This window comes from Bos indicus x Bos taurus, chromosome 29, assembly GCF_003369695.1.
Source record: "Bos indicus x Bos taurus breed Angus x Brahman F1 hybrid chromosome 29, Bos_hybrid_MaternalHap_v2.0, whole genome shotgun sequence".
In the NCBI taxonomy this organism is placed as follows: Eukaryota; Metazoa; Chordata; class Mammalia; order Artiodactyla; family Bovidae; genus Bos; species Bos indicus x Bos taurus.
The window spans coordinates 6274988-6291187 of record NC_040104.1 but is presented as its reverse complement, the minus strand read 5'-3'; the positions used below and the strand labels follow the sequence as shown (position 1 = coordinate 6291187).

Genomic DNA, 16200 nt, shown 5'->3' with positions numbered 1-16200 from the left:
TGCTCATTAAACAGCTGGGTGACAGCGTGAAGCCACGGCAGGGCTGAGCCCTACCTAGAGGCCAAGCAGGGGTGGGGTGGGAGCGCCTGGGAGCCCGCGCCGCGGGAGCTGCCCCAGGACATGACTTCGAGGTTAGTGGACGTGACTTCACTGTGTGTGTGCCTGCGGCTGTGGCCTGGCTGTCACTTCAGAGAAGGCAACTTTGTGTGTTGCACATGCGCGATCCTCTGGCACCTTCGATAGGAAGCCCAGGCCCAGCAGGCCCCAGGCCCTGAGGCTGCTCTGAGAGATTCTTCCTGTCCCCAGGGCTCTCGTCTCCTCCCCTACCAGCATCCATGGCAGCCACCGCAGATTGGGGCTGGCGAACATTGCCTCATGCCTGCCGGGTGTGACCAGCCTGCCTATCTGTCCCTGAGACTAGTCTGTGCTCCTCCTAAAATGGGGACATTTCAGCTGTGCCAAGGCATGGAATCTGAGACAAGAAAACCAGTTCCACCAGCTAAAGAACCTAGCGCATCCTAGGGGTGGCCAGGATGCTAAGAGGCCTCCACGTCCCACCCTGCGTTTCCCTTGGGTAGACCCCTCCTCCTCTGTCATTTCTGGAGGATGTCACGCCATCCGTCCTCCGTGGGGGAGTGAGCTCCATGCGGGCAGGCAGGCCCCTCTGGTTCCAGATCTATCCTAGCTCCCCGCCGAGCGGCACGTGGTGGATGCCATTAACGTGCTGAGAGTGAATAAAAACGTTCTTGATGGGGAGAAGGACAAGGGAGTATCTGATGCCACTGAGCAAGAGGTGACCTGGGCAAGGATCCAGCGCCTTCATTTTACAAATTCAACAGCCGGGGAGGTCTGAGGAGTGGCAACAAAAAGCATGCTTTCCAGCTGCCTGAGCCCCTCACAGGTCACCTCCTCTCTTCCCCTCTCACCCCATGAAGCACCAACAATCAACACTCCTCAGCCTGAATAAGAAAACTGGCTCAGTAGTTAAAGAACTTGCCCAAGGTGACCGGGTGTACCAGGCACGATTAGAAATCCAAGGAAATGGAAACCCACTCCAGTATTCTTGCCTGGGAAATCCCATGGACAGGGAAGCCTGGCGGGGTACAGTCCATGGGGTCGCAAGAGCTGCACACGACTTAGCGACTAAACCACCACCACTGTTTCCCTGAGTAGCCTGAGGGATAGGAGATACTTGGGGGAGGTGGTAACTTCCTTGTTTCCCTGCTGGGCCCAGACGAAAGACGAGGGTGCGCGTTCTGCTTCAGAGCTCTCAGCGCTCCCAGCCGAGCCCGGATCTCGGAGGCAAAAAGCGGGGAACTCGACCCCGCCCCCGACACACCGCGGGAGCCCCGTCTCGTTCCGGGCCACTCTTCCACGGAAATGGCCCGGTAGGAACAGAAGGGGAAGGAGGGGCCGCGGGCCAGGCCAGGACCCCTGACGCACAGCTTCAAACGGCGTGCCACCGCCGGCCTGCCGGGAAAGCGCGCCGCGCAGACCAATCGGGCCGGAGGCGGAGACCGGTTGGTTCCCGAGCTCGCCCGGTGGGGCGGGGAGCCTGGGACGAGGAGGGAGGGGCCGGCAGCGGGGGCGGGGCGCGGCGCCAGCCCGAGGCCGAGCCCTCTCCGCCCCACCCCGCGGGAGCCCGGCCGGGGGGCATCGCCCAGCCCACCCCTCCCCCCGCAGGGCCCGTGCCTGTTGGGGACCCTCCACGTGACTTGGTGATGCAGAACGGTTATGACCTTCACCGTGTGTCTGTGAACGCGAGGGTCCCAGCAACAGTGCGGGTTTGCACCCGGCCCTGCCGGTGGGTGCGGGGATGTGTGGGAGTGTGGGCATGTGTGGGTGTGTTGGGGAGGGTGCCCAGCGACATGTGACAAAGACTCTCGTCTCTGGGAGATGGTGAAGGGGCCCGCGAGCTGGCGCTTTGTCTGCCTGTCTGCAGAGCGACGGTTCGCGCAGCGGCAGCAGGCGCCCGTGCGGTGCAGGATGCCGGGGCGCCAGGGTGGCCGGGGGCGCGCGCGCCTGTGCCCGGGTGAGTGCGCTGCGGCAGCACCGGGGGGCTGCGCTGCGGGTCCGCGCCGGCCCGGGCCTCGGGCGTGACCAGGAGCCACCCGTGGGCGCTGCAGTGGCCGCGTGTCCGGGTGACCTCGGGAGCCGGCCTGGACCCGGGTGGATCCCCGCGCGCCCCTCCCCGTCCGCTCTCCACGTGCGTGTCCGCGGTGCGCGTGCTCGTTGGCGCGCACCCGCCTGCCTGTCGCTGCCGCCGCCGCCGCCGCGAATCGCTCCGGGAAAAGGTGCCGGGAACCGAGTGAGCCGGGGCCGCGGGCCCGAGCGCCATGGGCCGGAAGGCGCGCGGAGCGCGGCTGGTCAGCCCCGGGCCTCATCCCCGCGGGAGAGCCGCCTGGAGTCGGCAGGGGCCGGCCGGGCCCACGGGGAGGCCGGCCCGCGCCCCCTGAGCTACGGACACCAGGTGAGGGGCCGTGGGGGGAAGTGTGGGGAGCGGCCGGGGAGGGGCGGGGGCCCCGGGAGGGCTTGGGGAGGCGCCTTAGCCGGCGGGGGAGGGGATGGCGCCGAAGGGATGCTGGCGAGTCCAGGGGACGCCAGGGGAAGGAAGTTCCGGGACCCTCCCTGCGCTCCCGGCCACCTCCGCTTCCTGCTCACGCCTCACCTTGTCCCCAGAGCCTGGGTTCCCTCTCACGGCTCGGGAAATGTGACCTTTATTCGGGGGGCCTGGCTCTGCAGGCCCCAGCCTGATCTCAGCTTTGGGGGACCCCTTGGGCCTTTGACCCTGACCCCACCCCCAGGCCAGGCTCTGGAAGCTGCCCCCCCACCCAAGATCGGCCTGGGGGCAAGTGGGCAGTGGTGCCAGCCCCACCTGTGCCTGGGCTGTGGCCCTTCCTACAGGGCGCTCGCCATGGCCCCGCCACTCCTGCTGCTGCTGCTGGCCAGTGGAGCGGCCGCCTGCCCACTGCCCTGCATCTGCCAGAACCTGTCGGAGTCGCTCAGCACCCTCTGTGCCCACCGAGGCCTGCTGTTCGTGCCGCCCAACGTGGACCGGCGCACGGTGGAGCTGCGGCTGGCCGACAACTTCATCCAGGCCCTGGGGCCGCCGGACTTCCGCAACATGACCGGGCTGGTGGACCTGACGCTGTCCCGCAACGCCATCACCCGCATCGGGGCCCGCGCCTTCGGGGACCTGGAGAGCCTGCGCTCCCTGCACCTGGACGGCAACAGGCTGGCGGAGCTGGGCGCGGGCAGCCTGCGGGGCCCCGCCAACCTGCAGCACCTCATCCTCAGCGGCAACCAGCTGGGCCGCATCGCGCCGGGCGCCTTCGACGACTTCCTGGGCAGCTTGGAGGACCTGGACCTGTCCTACAACAACCTACGGCAGGTGCCCTGGGCCGGCATCGGCGCCATGCCCGCCCTGCACACCCTCAACCTGGACCACAACCTCATCGACGCGCTGCCCCCGGGCGCCTTTGCCCAGCTCAGCCAGCTCTCCCGCCTTGACCTCACCTCCAACCGCCTGGCCACGCTGGCACCTGACCCTCTCTTCTCCCGGGGCCGCCACGCTGAGGCCTCGCCTGCGCCGCTGGTGCTGAGCTTCAGTGGGAACCCCCTGCACTGCAACTGCGAGCTGCTTTGGCTGCGGCGGCTGGCACGGCCCGACGACCTGGAGACCTGTGCCTCCCCGCCCGGCCTGGCTGGCCGCTACTTCTGGACGGTGCCCGAGGGCGAGTTCTCCTGTGAGCCGCCCCTCATCGCCCGCCACACGCAGCGCCTCTGGGTGCTGGAGGGCCAGCGGGCCACGCTGCGGTGCCGGGCCCTTGGTGACCCAGTGCCCACCATGCACTGGGTTGGCCCCGATGACCGGCTGGTGGGCAACTCCTCCCGGGCCCGGGCTTTTCCCAACGGGACCCTGGAGATCGGGGTGACGGGCTCCGGGGACGCGGGGGCCTACACCTGCATTGCTACCAACCCGGCCGGTGAGGCCACGGCCCGTGTCGAACTGCGGGTGCTGGCTCTGCCCCACGGAGGGAACGGCAGCACCGAGGGGGGCCGCCCGGGGCCCTCGGACATCGCGGCCTCAGCCCGCACGGCCGCGGAGGGCGAGGGCACGCCCGAGTCGGAGCCGGCCGTGCAGGTGACGGAGGTGACCGCCACCTCGGGGCTGGTGAGCTGGGGGCCGGGGCGGCCAGCGGACCCCGTGTGGATGTTCCAGCTCCAGTACAACAGCAGCGAGGACGAGACCCTCATCTACCGGTGAGGGGGTGCTCTGCAGTCCGGGGCCCCCAGCTCGGGAACTGCCCTCCTCTGAGCTGGCTCTGCCCCCTCCAGGGAGGGCTGGCCACCTCTCCTGCCTCTGCTCTCTCCTGGGGCTTCCGTGCACCCCTTCTCAGCTTCCGAGCTGCCTGGGGGTCGTGGGGGCTGCAGGGGGAGGGGAGGGGGGAAGGGGGGAGGCTGTGCCCTGCATGGTCTCAGGCGAGGCTGGCAGGCGGGGCCCAGGGTGCTGGCGTCTGTGTTTTAGGCGCGCGGGCTTAGCCACTCGGGCACTGCTGTGTGATTCTCCACAGCCTCTGAGGCCGGCCCGGGGTAGGCCTGGGTGTTGACGGGCACACCTGTCTGCCCTGCACCATCTCCAGGGCCACACGTGCCTGTCTGTTTTGTCCGCCTTCTGAAGTGAACACACAGGCTCCTGTGGGCCTAGGGAAGAGGCTCTTCAGAGCTGGGACCTGGGGGCGTGTGCTTGGGGGAGGGCAGTGGGCTGTGAAGGGAGCTTCAAGGCCTTGTGGCCCTTGGCAGGGGGAGGGGGCGGGGACGGGGGCTTGGACCCCAGGCCTGCTCTCTGATCCCCTGCCCTTGCCTGCAGGATCGTCCCAGCCTCCAGCCATCACTTCCTGCTGAAGCACCTGGTCCCGGGTGCCGACTACGACCTCTGTCTGCTGGCGCTGTCACCCGCCGCTGGGCCCTCTGACCTCACTGCCACCCGGCTGCTGGGCTGTGCCCACTTCTCCACGCTGCCAGCCACACCCCTGTGCCACGCCCTGCAGGCCCACGTGCTGGGCGGGACCCTGACTGTGGCCGTGGGGGGCGTGCTGGTGGCTGCCTTACTGGTCTTCACTGTGGCCTTGCTGGTTCGGGGCCGGGGGGCCGGGAACGGCCGTCTCCCCCTCAAGCTCAGCCACGTGCAGTCGCAGACCAACGGAGGCCCCAGCCCCACACCCAAGGCGCACCCCCCACGCAGCCCGCCGCCTCGCCCCCAGCGCAGCTGCTCCCTGGACCTGGGGGACAGCGGCGGGTGCTACGGTTATGCCAGGCGCCTCGGAGGGGCCTGGGCCCGACGGAGCCACTCTGTGCACGGGGGGCTGCTCGGGGCCGGGGGCCGGGGGGCGGGGGGCAGCGCCGAGCGGCTGGAGGAAAGCGTGGTCTGAGGGCTGGGAGACCGCCTCGGGGGCGGAGGGTACAGGCGGGCGGCCTCCTGGCCTGGTGGGTCAGCGTGGCCAGAGAGCCCCCCCCCTGGCCCTCCCCTCGGTGCCTCAGGCAGGACAGGGGCCCTTGCCCTGGTTCTGGCCTCCAGTCAGGCAAAACAGGACAGGTCTCTGTGACAGGTGCTCACGGCCTCCAAGCGGGGGCTGCAGCCGCCAAGTGGAAGTCTTGTTTGTCTTTATAATAAAATTATTGGGGTCACCTCAGTGCTAGTCTCCGGTCTTGTCCTGCCCGGCTCCCTGAGGGGCCTGTGGAAGCACAGACAAGCGGGGTCAGGCAGGGGCTCCCAGCCCTGTGGAGGCGGCCCCAGCAGCCTGGGTGCCCGCGGGCCCTAGGGTGCCCCAGAGAGCAGGCGGCTATGTGCCCACATCTATATGCAGAGGACGCCCCTTCCTGGAGCGTGCAGCCAGGACGCTCGCCTGGCGTGGGCATCAGAGCGTGCAGGGCAGCAGCGGAAGCCCGTGGGGGACGGCCCAACTCTTCCGGGCAACGGGACCTGGGCTGGTAACTCAGAAAGTCCCCACTGGCCCCTGCTGGTGACAGCATCTTTCCCCATTGGCCAAGGTGCCTTCAGGATTTGTAATGTCAAACCAAAGGGGCTGGAATCGTACCGCCCTGCTCTCGGTCTGGGACCCCCGGAGGGCTCCTGTCGGGGGTGCAGGCCCCGAGTGGGGCCTTGGCTCTCAGCTGCTCCCGACGCCCCTCTTGCTGGACATCCCGGGGCAAACACCAGGGGGTACCAGGCCCCCATGGCCACAGCTCTGGTCCCCACCTCGAGGAACCAGGCTCGGGGCGGCGTGCCCTGCCCTGTCCCACCCTCTCCGGGCCCACGTCCCCACCAGCCCATGGCCCAGACGGCCTCCTCTGGGAGCAGCCTTCAAACAACCACTGCTCCCAAGCGTCAGCTGGGAGGAAGCTGCAGACACACCCCAGGCATGCGTGGTTCTCCGCTGGTGCCAGGAGCACCCAGGCGCTTTGAGAGCATGCAGGTGCCCGGGCCCCGCTGTGGAGGGGGGTGTGGCACCCCAGCCCACGGGGCTGTACCTGTGCTGAGGGGTGATGCACCTTTCTGCCTAAGGCCTGCTGTGCCTCTGATGGGCAGCCTGGTGAGAGCTGGTATGGTAAGGTGCGTGTGTACGCGTGTGCCGGCTGAGCTCACACACGTGTGCGTGGCGCTGAGACACACGTGTGCCTGCCCGCCCAGCCCCGGAACACATACCTGGATGTGGCCCAAGAGAGATCCTGGTTTAAATAAAGTGAAACAAGGGCTTCAGCCAAGAGGAGCAGGAGAGCATGAGCCGTGCCAGGGCAGTGCGGAGGGTGGCAGGGCCGGTGCCCGGTCTGGGCACGCACTGGGGGGCACTGGGGCCCCAGCTTGCTGCCAGCCTCCCACCTTCCTTGGCCTCTGTGGCCCTGGCTCCCTCCTCCACCTTCTGGCGCGAAGGCAGTGGGAGCTTGGGAGCCCCCTAGCCTGTCGGATGGGTGGACAGTCCTCTGGCCCGGGGTCACCAGCAGGACAAGACCACAGGGGTGGGCAGGCGAGGGGTGGGGTGGCCAGGCCCCCCACTCACCAGTCACCTGGCCCGGAGCAGCCCCAGACGCGGCCTGCCACCATGCCACATTCTGGCCACATGTGCAGGAAACAGCCCCTGACCAGGTGCCCGAAGGCTCCTCACGGAAGCACAGGTGCCCCAGCGCCGGGAGACAGCCCTGTCCTGTGAGGCGGGCTGAGAGGGGCCACTGCCCCGTGGGCTCCTCCCTCCCGCCTGCTTTTTGAAAAGGTGAAGGGGATGGAGCAGGGCTGAGCGAGGACAGCGCTGCCCACGTGGCCCAGACCCGGTGCCCAGCCTGGACCCAGCAGAGCAGGAGCCACTGAGAAGGCAGGGGCTGCGGGGTGCCGTGTGCAGTGTGGGGACTTGGGGGGCAGCTCCCCCACCGTGGGCTGGGCAGTGTGGTTCCCTGCCCCCGGCCCTGCAGCAGGTCTAAAGTGGTGTATGCCCAGGGCAGGCCCACGGCTATGCGGAGGCACTGGCCTCGGACACAGACAGCCTGCACAGTGACTTCACCTCCAGCTATGGACTCGAGTGGCAAGGACGACCCAGAGGCCAGGGGCATCTCGGGCCTGCAGCCGCTCACCTTCACGCCTCGGACTCGGAACTCGGCCAGGGCTCTGCTCATCTTGGTGGCGGCCGTGGGGTGGTCCTTGCCGTGAGCGATGACCTTGACCAGCAGGGAGTCGTAGTGGGGGGAGATGACGGCGCCTTGGAAGGCAGAGGCGTTGTCCAGGCGGATGCCCATGCCCTCCCCGCTCCGGAACACCTGCGGGCAGAGGTGGCCCAGTCAGGTCCAGGTCTGAAGCCGGAGTTGAGATGCGGCACCCCCGTGGCCCCAGGCTGGACCAGCATGGGCCGGCAGGGCGCCAAGAGTCACGCACAGGTGACCCCCAGCTCTGGTTTGAGGAGTTCTGCTTCATTTCTGCCAGCACCCCACCCAGGGGCACCCCACCGGCTCTAAGGGCCACAGTCACGGTTTCCTCCTCTCTGAGAGAGCTGGCAGGGTGGGGAGCATGGGCTCCGCCAGCCCCAGGCTCGAGGCCCCGCTCACAGGGCTGACGCGGAGCCAGCAGGACACGGATGGGCCAGACCTGCCACCCGCCTGCTTGACCAGCCCTCTTGCCTTTCAGATTCATTTTTTCATTCATTCAGTCCACAGCGTGTGTGCCCACCTCACGCCAGGCACTGGGGACACAGCAGCTAAAACAGAGGCCCTGCTTGAGCAGGGCTCCCAGCCTGCGGGTCGAGGGGACAGATGAAGGAGGAAATACACAGACGAGTGACCAGGGTGCGGCAGGACGAAGCCAGGCAGGGGAGGCAGGCCGAGGAGCCCTTAACATCCAGTGACCGGGAAGGCCTAGGGGTCCCCGCCTCCCCTCCCTGTCAAGAGGGAGACGGAGGAGCAGTGAGCCGATGAGAAACGCTGGGACCAGACGCAAGGAGACGCACGTGAGCCCACAGGCCGACAGGGAAGCGAGGGCGGCTCAGGGCACGTTCAGGGGCTCCCAGGAGTCCCACGGTAGAGACTCAGGGTGGGGGAAGGGGCTTTGGCTGTGAATGCCCGGGGTGGGGGCCTCGTGAGCAGCACCGGCCAGGGAGACGGGGAGCGGGAGGGACAAGCAGGGGGCCTGGGGACACGCACTGCACCGCGTTTCCGCGTCTAAGGGACACAGCCTGTGCTCGATAAAAAGGAACTTAATAAAATATTTAAGCGTGAACACTCAGCTGTGAGCAGGAACTGTCAGCTAAAAATATTCTGTGGTAAACCAGGCTCGGAGGAGCCAGGCCTCGGAGGTGGAGCTGGAGTGGGGCTGCCCCTGCCCGCCGAGGGCAGGCTCGATGGGGGCGCCCGCTGGACAGCGCTCTGGCCTGGGAGCTGGCCCCAACCTGTGGACCTGGATCCTTCCAGAAACAGCCTTGGCGGCAGCTCTGCCTCAAACTGAGCAGCTGATGCGACTCTCAGAACCAGATTGCTCCCTGCCCCGCCCCACCCCACCCGGCCGCCCCAGTCTCTCCTCTGGGGCTCAGTGACTGAGAATCACCCTCCTGTCCCCCCGCCGGTCTGCTTCCCCAGAGGCCTGGGCAGAGGGGGCAGCGGGAGGGCTGCAGAGTGCTGACTTGGGGCCAGAGGTATTCTTAGCCGGGGCGTGAGGCAGGGCCAGGGGCCAGGGGCCAGGGTCCCCAGCCAGCCCAGAGGCGGGGGTCGGGGGAGCCCCCCAGGCCCTCTCTCAGCCCCTGGCCCCCCATACCCCTGCTCGGTCTCCTCCCTGTCCCCACCATCTCCCGGACTCCCGCATGCATCCCTGACGGGTCCCCTGGCCCAGCCCAGCCCCTCTGCTGAGACCTCCGGGTCATCATCCCTCGTGTGCCTGGCTCCTCCGCCAGGCTGAAGGCCGAAGCCAGCAGGACTGCTCAGTGGGCAGCGAAGCTTTGGGTCCTTGTGAGACGAGTCGAGGACCCTGGGCTCTGTTCCCAGGGATCCTGCACTTGGCTCCACCCAGCTGACCTCCCTGTCCCAGCCGGTGGCCTTTCCGGCCTCCATGGCAGCCTCTCCCAGGAATACTCTCCCCTTTAGTGCTGGACAGCGCCTGGCTCCCGCGTATTCTAAGTCAGCTTCCGATCAGCTCCAGTGAGGCGCCTCCTTCACTGCTGGGCCCACAGGCTCCCTCGTGCCCCCCAGAGAAGCGCCTTCGTGCAGACTGAGCCAGGCAGCGGGCTCCGGCGGAGGCAGCCTACCTCGATGCGGCCGGTGTCGGGCTGGAAGCTGCGCGCGGGGTCCTCGGTGGTAACCCGGCACTGGATGGCACAGCCGTTGATGCGGATGTTCTCCTGCCGGAGGCCCAGGTCAGGCAGGCTCCGGCCCTCGGCCACGTGGATCTGGGCGTGGACCAGGTCCACACTGCAGGTGGGGGGAGGGAAGGGGAGGGGGCCAGCGTGAGGCCCCTGGCCCTGCCTGCTGGCCCTCACCAGCCTCCTCCTGACCATGCCCGGCTGGGAGCCCTGCAGGGTCTGCCTGAGGAGGACAGTGGCTGGAAGAGCAGCTGAGATGTTAGCAGCGCCCTGGGCTTGCCCCCCAGCTCCTCCCCCAACTCTGCCCTGAGCCCTCCCTGTCCCCCTGCCTCCCCCAGACCCTCCCGAGGTCAGATCCTCCCTCTCAGAGCGGTACTGCTACTCTGTATGTGGTGGGTGGGGTGGGGGTCGGTTTGCCAGAGAACAGGTCTGTAATGAATGAATGGGGCCGCAGCTAATGGAGGCTCCACACTTGTGACCGTTGTGGTCAGGTGCCACCCTCCTAGGACCTGCGTTGCAGCTAGGCTTGTCCCCAAGACCCCCCACCCTGCCCCAGAGAAGATCTCAGAGTACAACCTCCACACGAGCCTGGTTTTCTAAGCACACCCTCCCTGACTGCCATGCTCCTAAGGACAGCAACAAATTCAAGTGGAACAGCTGTTAAAAAAGTCCGGGTTGTAAATTTATTGTCACTGAGGCTTGTGGTAAGGACAGCCGGGAAACGCCGTTGGCAGACCTTCCTCAGTGTTTGTATGTCAGCAGCGATGATGATCACTGCATCGCTACGCATCCACGCCGTGGACTGTGGCTGTGCCCTTCCCAAGCTTCACCTCCACAGAAATGCTCTGAGAGCCGCCAACATCCCATCAGAGGACGAGCCCGAGGGTCAGAGAGGCTGCAGCCCAACCAAGCTCTACGCGGCTCGTGACCTGGGAGGAACCTGCGCCCGAGTCTGTGTCTCTCTGACACAGAAGAACCTCTGCTTGGGAGCAAGCAAAGAGCTCGACCCTTAGCAGGACCGACTCAGGGCAGGCTCAAGATTGACGAAAAATTTCCAGCATCGTGAAGGGGAAAGTCTCACGGGGCCAGAGGGTGAGGCTGGAGCATGTGGTCAATCAGCCCTGACCTGGAGACAGGGAGGACTCTGGGGGCTCTCACACCTACCAGGTGAGGGCAGGTGCCCCAGCAGCATCCTCAGTCTCAGGTTGGATCAGAGGTTGAAGAAGGAGCTGTCAGGAAAATTCCATAGTGGGAGGGACTGGCCCAAGGCCAGGGCATAACACTTCGACGACTCAACATACGTATTTTGAAACGAAGAGAGGCCATATTAATTGTTTATAAAATGGGCAGGTTTTTTGGGGAAATGTCTCTACGCAATGCTTGTGGGAGGACCAATCGGTACAGGTGATCTAGAAAGCTCTTTAGGTGGTGGTGTTGTTCAGTTGCTAAGTAGTGTCCACTAGTTGGTCACTCTCTGTGACCCCATGAACTGCAGTGTGCCAGGCTTCCCTCTCCTTCACTCTCTCTCTAGGTGAGATGTTGCTTATTTATCGCTCAGGTAATCCTACTAAAGATGCGTGTCCTCAGAACTCTTCAGAGAGGTGGGCAAAGATTTAGGCCCAAAGATGTTAAGTGACACACCCTTAAAAGCCACAAAAGTAAAAAAAACCACCTGATTGTTTAAAAATAGAGGACTATGGAGATCAGTTGGAAACCTCCCAGAAGATGGAACAGTGTGCAGCCACTTCCAAGAATTGAAAAAATAATGGGAATGCCTTAGACAAATATGACATTTGAAACGTAGAATAAAAGTCATATACAAAACATCTCAATTGTGTCAAACTACTTATACAGTTAAGTAAATAAAGATGGAAAGAAACCAAACGATTTAGCGTGGGCTTAGGAGATACAGCACAGGGCTTGAGAGGACCAGCTGTGCGACCTCGGGCCACTCTCTTAACCTCTCTGAGCCCCGGTTTTGTCATCTGAAATTGGGGCTGACTGATGCCTTGGGGATGCGCAGCACACAGAGCCGCCCGCTGGGAGCCTCCCAGCGTCCTGGTTCTGAGCAGTGGGGCCTGAGGCCTGTTCGTTTGCTCCCTTGTACAAACTCTCACAATGGCATGTGATGCTTGTATAATAATACTTTTCATAAAAAACAAAGTACACGGGTCCCTAACTATTCTCCATCAGTGGACAGTGAGCTCCCCAGGAACCCGCGACCGGGTCTTACACAAGATGTGGGAGACGCCCTTCCCATGCCCGCCCTGCGGAGTGCAGCCGCCTGGCCCAGGAGGCCGCCCCGCCCGCCCCGCCGGCCGCGCCCCTGCTCACTCTGTGATCTCCTCGGTCACCGTGTGCTCCACTTGCAGGCGCGAGTTGACCTCGATGAAGTAGTGCTTGCCGTGCCTGTCCACCAGGAACTCCACGGTGCCCGCGTTCTCGTAGCCCACCTGTGGGGCGGCCTCGTTAAGCAGGGGTCTGTGGTGAGCGCCCAGCGGGGGCGCAGGCTCACCCACTGGGCTGCTTCCATAGTAAAACAGACTGGCCAACCCCACCCCACCCGACGGCAGGCAGAGGGCCAGCCCTGCCCCCGGGGGGTGAGCGCCCAGCCCCCGCAGCTGGGCCCGGCCTGGACGTCTCTCCAGGCCTCCCGGGAGCCTCTGAAGGCTGCGCCCAGCTTGTCCAGGTGAGACCTGAGCAGAGCTCCCACCGGCCCAGACGCCACCCTCGCCCCCAGCGGTTCCTCAGCTTTGGGACATGGGCCCCACCCGTGTGTACCCTGGCCTCTCCTGGATCTTCCTGATGCTTAGAGGGTCTTCAGAAAGCTCCCCTCAGCTTTACTCCGCCATCGCCTCTGGTTACTACCCAGAGACGCCATCTGAGAGGGACCTCATCGACAGATGAGGCTGTACCTCAAAACGCACGCCTCATTCTAGCTTCACTTCCAGTCCCACCAAAACCACACCCTAGACTTCACTCCTTCAAATCTGTTCTAGAATGAGACACTTCATAAACCAATAAATAAGACCAAACTCAAGGCAAGAAAACTCCTATGAAGGAAGCAAAACCTCAACTATAATCAGACCCTAATCAACGCCTCATGTTAGCCATGGCTGGAGCCTCACTGGCTCTCTGTTTGGGGAAGGTCCCAGCAGCGTCTGTAGTCTGGGGCCTGGGCTTCCCGGGAGCCTGAGGGGGCTCAGCCCTGGAGGAGAGAGGCCCAGGGGCCCGCCGGGCGGAGGGGACGGCGGACCTGAAAATACGCCCCCTCAGGGCTCTGGGAAGCCGAGGCTGGGGCAGGGTGCCTGGCCTCTGAGTAGGGCTGGGGTCAGGGGTACCAGAAGAAGAGAGAGCGGGGCCCCTGCTCCAGCCTGGCCAGCCCATGGGCGCTCACTCCGCAGCCCCCAGAGTGCAGACAGGAGGCGGCGGCCCTGGGGCGTGAACGGGGTGCAGGAGACAGGATGCCGGGGACGGTTGGGCATGAGTGAGGAAGAAACGCCTGAACACCGTTCCTTAATCCTGACGGAAGCCCCTGCTGCCCCCCGGAAGCTCGGTCTGTGCTGAAGGGCGCTGAGGCAAGGCCAGCGGCTCTCTCTCTCCCTCCTCCTCACAGCCCTTCCAGTCTCCAGGCCTGGCCTCTGGACCCAGTGCCTCCGCGACCGCACAGCACAGATCCCAAGGGCCTGGCATCAGCCCTCCGCCTCCTGTCCTTCCGGAGTCGGTCACCCTGGGCCACCCTGCCCTGCAGCAGCTGGCCACCCTGGGCCCCCCGTGACCGCCAGGTGTGAGGCTGTGTCCGCGGGAGCTCAAAGCGAGCCAGGAGCGGGCTCCTTGTCTCCACGTGGGGAGAAGGCCACTGCGCCGTGGCTCTCAGCTCTGTCCCCTGCCCCTCACCTGCTTTGCAAGCTTGACGGAGTCACTAGTGAGCCGGGTGCGCAGCTGGGGGTCCAAGTGGGCAGCCGGGGCGATCTCCACCACTTTCTGGTGCCGCCGCTGGATGGAGCAGTCCCGCTCGTAGAGGTGAAGGATGTTCCCGTACTGGTCCCCTGGGATGCGGTAAGCTGGGCTCAGCCCCGGGGGGTCTGGACACCCCAATCTCCAGACGAGCACCATGGCTGTTCAGCACTGCTCCCAGGGTGGCTCAGCAGCGGCTCCAAACAGCACACCAGGCCTCAGGTCTGACCAGCCCGGCACCCGCAGCCCACCTTCCTGGGAAAGGTCCCACAGAGGGAGAGCTCCGGTAGCTTTCCCAAAGCCCAGGAAGACCAGGGCCCCCACTGCCTCATGCTGCCGCCCCCGGACGCCCTACTCACCCAGGATCTGCACCTCGATGTGGCGTGGCTTCTCGATGAACTTCTCCACGAACAGCGCCCCGTTCCCGAAGGCGGCCAGAGCCTCCGAGTAGGCCCGGGTGTAGTTCTCCTCCAGCTCCTGGGAGGGCAGGCGGGGGCCCAGGAGACGGTGGGGCCTGAGCTCTGCCTTCCCCCCAGCACCCCTCCCCCGGCCCCTCGGCAGGTGGCCGCCCAGCCTCAGCTTCCGCTCACCTCGTAGCTGTGCACGACCCTCATGCCGCGGCCCCCGCCCCCGTAGGCGGCCTTGAAGATGATGGGGAAGCCGTAGGTGTTGGAGAACTCGTGGGCCTCGTGCAGGGAAGTGATGGGGGCATCCGTGCCGGGCACCACGGGCACTCCTGTTGGCAGACAGGCAGGTCAGGCCACAGCCTGCCAGCCCCACCCAGACAGCCCCTCGCGGGAGCTAGGCAGCCCCCACCCTCACCTGCGGCGATGGCGATGGCCCGGGCCTCCACCTTGTCGCCCATCTTGCGGACCACCTCGGGGCTTGGCCCAATGAACCGGACCCCAGCATCCTGGCAGGCCTGGGCAAAGTCGGCCCGCTCCGACAGGAACCCGTAGCCCGGGTGCACAGCGTCCACGTTGTTCTCCTGGTGGCGGGCGGGGGTGGTCAGAGGGATGAGCACCCCTCAAAGCCCTTCACACAGCCCCCCAGCCCTGAGGCCCTCCCACCTGCCTCACCTCACTCGCTCCATTCACTCGCTCATTTACTCATTCACTCATTCATTCCTCACTCATTCAGTCCCTCATTTGCTCATTCATTTGCTTAGTCACCCATGCACGCAGTCAGTCATTCATTCACTCAGTCACTCATTCATGTAGTCACTCACACATTCATTCACTCATTCATTCACCTTTTCACAGGGACTTTCGGCCAGGGAGCACTGGAAATGGGAGGGAGAGCCGGGCAGGCACAGGACCCAGTCTCAGCTCTCAAGAGTTCCCCATCCCCACCTAGCCCCCTCACCTTGGCGACCTTAATGATGTCTGGAATGTGCAGATAGGCCTGCACCGGGGCGAGACCCCGGCCGATGAGGTAGGCTTCGTCAGCTTTCTGTCGGTGCATTTGGCCCGTGTCCTGCTCCGAGTAGACAGCCACCGTGCGGATGCCCAGCTCCGTGCAGGCCCGGAACACACGGATGGCGATCTCGCCTGGGGGTGGGCACAGGGTAACAGGGCAAGAAGTGATCCTGGGGTCCCAAGAGACGCAGCAACAGGGGCAAGAAGCTAGGGCAGGCTCCCCCCGTGCTCACCTCTGTTGGCCACCATGACCTTCTTGATGGGCTTGTACTCCAGGCGCCGGACATTGGGAGAGGCAGCGGTTGCGGTGGAGGTCCGGCGGATAGCCAGGAGCCTCAGGCTCCCCCGGACAGTCTGAAACTTCAGCATCTAGGGAGGGAGGTCAGAGCCTGCTTAGAGCAGCCCCACGGCGGCCAGCGCCACCGCTGCCTCAGTTCCTGGCCAGACCCAGCATTCCCTGAAGGCTGACCGGCTATAGCGAAGGAAGAGAGTCATCCCCAACTGGCATCCCAAGCTCACCCTCATACTCTCATACTCTGAATCCTAAAGCACCACACTTCAAACTTTTACAACAATTTCAGAGGCCAGCAAGCAGCCCTGCGTGACTGCGGTGTGTAAGGCCAGTGTCAGTCCAGGCTGCCCCGGGCTTTAGAACCTCCGGCCCCGCACTGACCCCTTCGGCCCTCCCTCAAGGTCTGTCTGGCTGGGCAGGGAGGGTGACAGTGGAGCTCCCCAGGAGAGAAGCTGCAACAATGTGCCCTCCGGAAGCGCAGCCTCTGCTCAGATAAAATGCAGATTTCTTCAAACTGCAGGAACTGTCCTTTCTACAAGGGCTACTCAGTAAATTAGTCATGAAAGCCAGCTGAGGGCCAGTGAAACCGGCCAGTCACAAAAAGACAAATACTGCGTGATTCCACTTAGATGAGGTTCCCAGAGTCACCACATTCACAGAGGCAGACAGCGGGAGGGTGGGGGCCAGGGGCGGGCGGTGGGGG

At 64.9% G+C, this 16200-nt stretch overlaps 3 protein-coding genes across 11 annotated transcripts in view; 1 reads left to right on the top strand and 2 right to left on the bottom strand.

Annotated features, from left to right (window-relative positions):
- The window catches only part of PC (pyruvate carboxylase), a 102753-nt gene that overhangs the window by 5892 nt on the left and 80661 nt on the right, over window positions 1-16200 (bottom strand). For all 8 annotated transcript variants that reach the window (XM_027532854.1, XM_027532860.1, XM_027532856.1 and 5 more), the window contains 9 exons: window positions 15439-15574; window positions 15153-15337; window positions 14610-14775; window positions 14378-14523; window positions 14147-14264; window positions 13728-13879; window positions 12165-12283; window positions 9777-9939; window positions 7624-7806 (listed from right to left, as the gene is read on the bottom strand). In XM_027532854.1, the coding sequence (XP_027388655.1) occupies window positions 7624-7806; window positions 9777-9939; window positions 12165-12283; window positions 13728-13879; window positions 14147-14264; window positions 14378-14523; window positions 14610-14775; window positions 15153-15337; window positions 15439-15574 (1368 nt within the window). The remainder of the gene's footprint in view (window positions 1-7623; window positions 7807-9776; window positions 9940-12164; window positions 12284-13727; window positions 13880-14146; window positions 14265-14377; window positions 14524-14609; window positions 14776-15152; window positions 15338-15438; window positions 15575-16200) is intronic.
- On the top strand, window positions 1301-5694 carry LRFN4 (leucine rich repeat and fibronectin type III domain containing 4). 2 transcript variants are annotated; one of them, XM_027532862.1, is made up of 3 exons: window positions 1301-2470; window positions 2905-4263; window positions 4871-5694. In XM_027532862.1, the coding sequence occupies exons 2-3, from the start codon at window positions 2915-2917 to the stop codon at window positions 5430-5432; spliced, it is 1911 nt and encodes a 636-aa protein (XP_027388663.1). In that variant the 5' UTR covers window positions 1301-2470; window positions 2905-2914; the 3' UTR covers window positions 5433-5694. The 2 variants fall into 2 exon arrangements, with proteins under 2 accessions (XP_027388663.1, XP_027388662.1); XM_027532861.1 differs by lacking the exon at window positions 1301-2470 and having other exon boundaries at window positions 2506-4263.
- Window positions 5681-7617, bottom strand: LOC113886541. The gene has a single exon (XM_027532863.1). The coding sequence runs from the start codon at window positions 7600-7602 to the stop codon at window positions 6643-6645; it is 960 nt and encodes a 319-aa protein (XP_027388664.1). The 5' UTR covers window positions 7603-7617; the 3' UTR covers window positions 5681-6642.

Coding starts and splice junctions, on each gene's coding strand:
- LOC113886541 (XM_027532863.1), bottom strand. CDS start 7,602: ATGCCCCTGGCCTCTGGGTCGTCCTTGCCACTCGAGTCCATAGCTGGA.
- LRFN4 (XM_027532861.1), top strand. CDS start 2,579: ATGCTGGCGAGTCCAGGGGACGCCAGGGGAAGGAAGTTCCGGGACCCT. Junction 4,264..4,870: donor GACGAGACCCTCATCTACCG/GTGAGGGGGTGC, acceptor CCTTGCCTGCAG/GATCGTCCCAGCCTCCAGCC.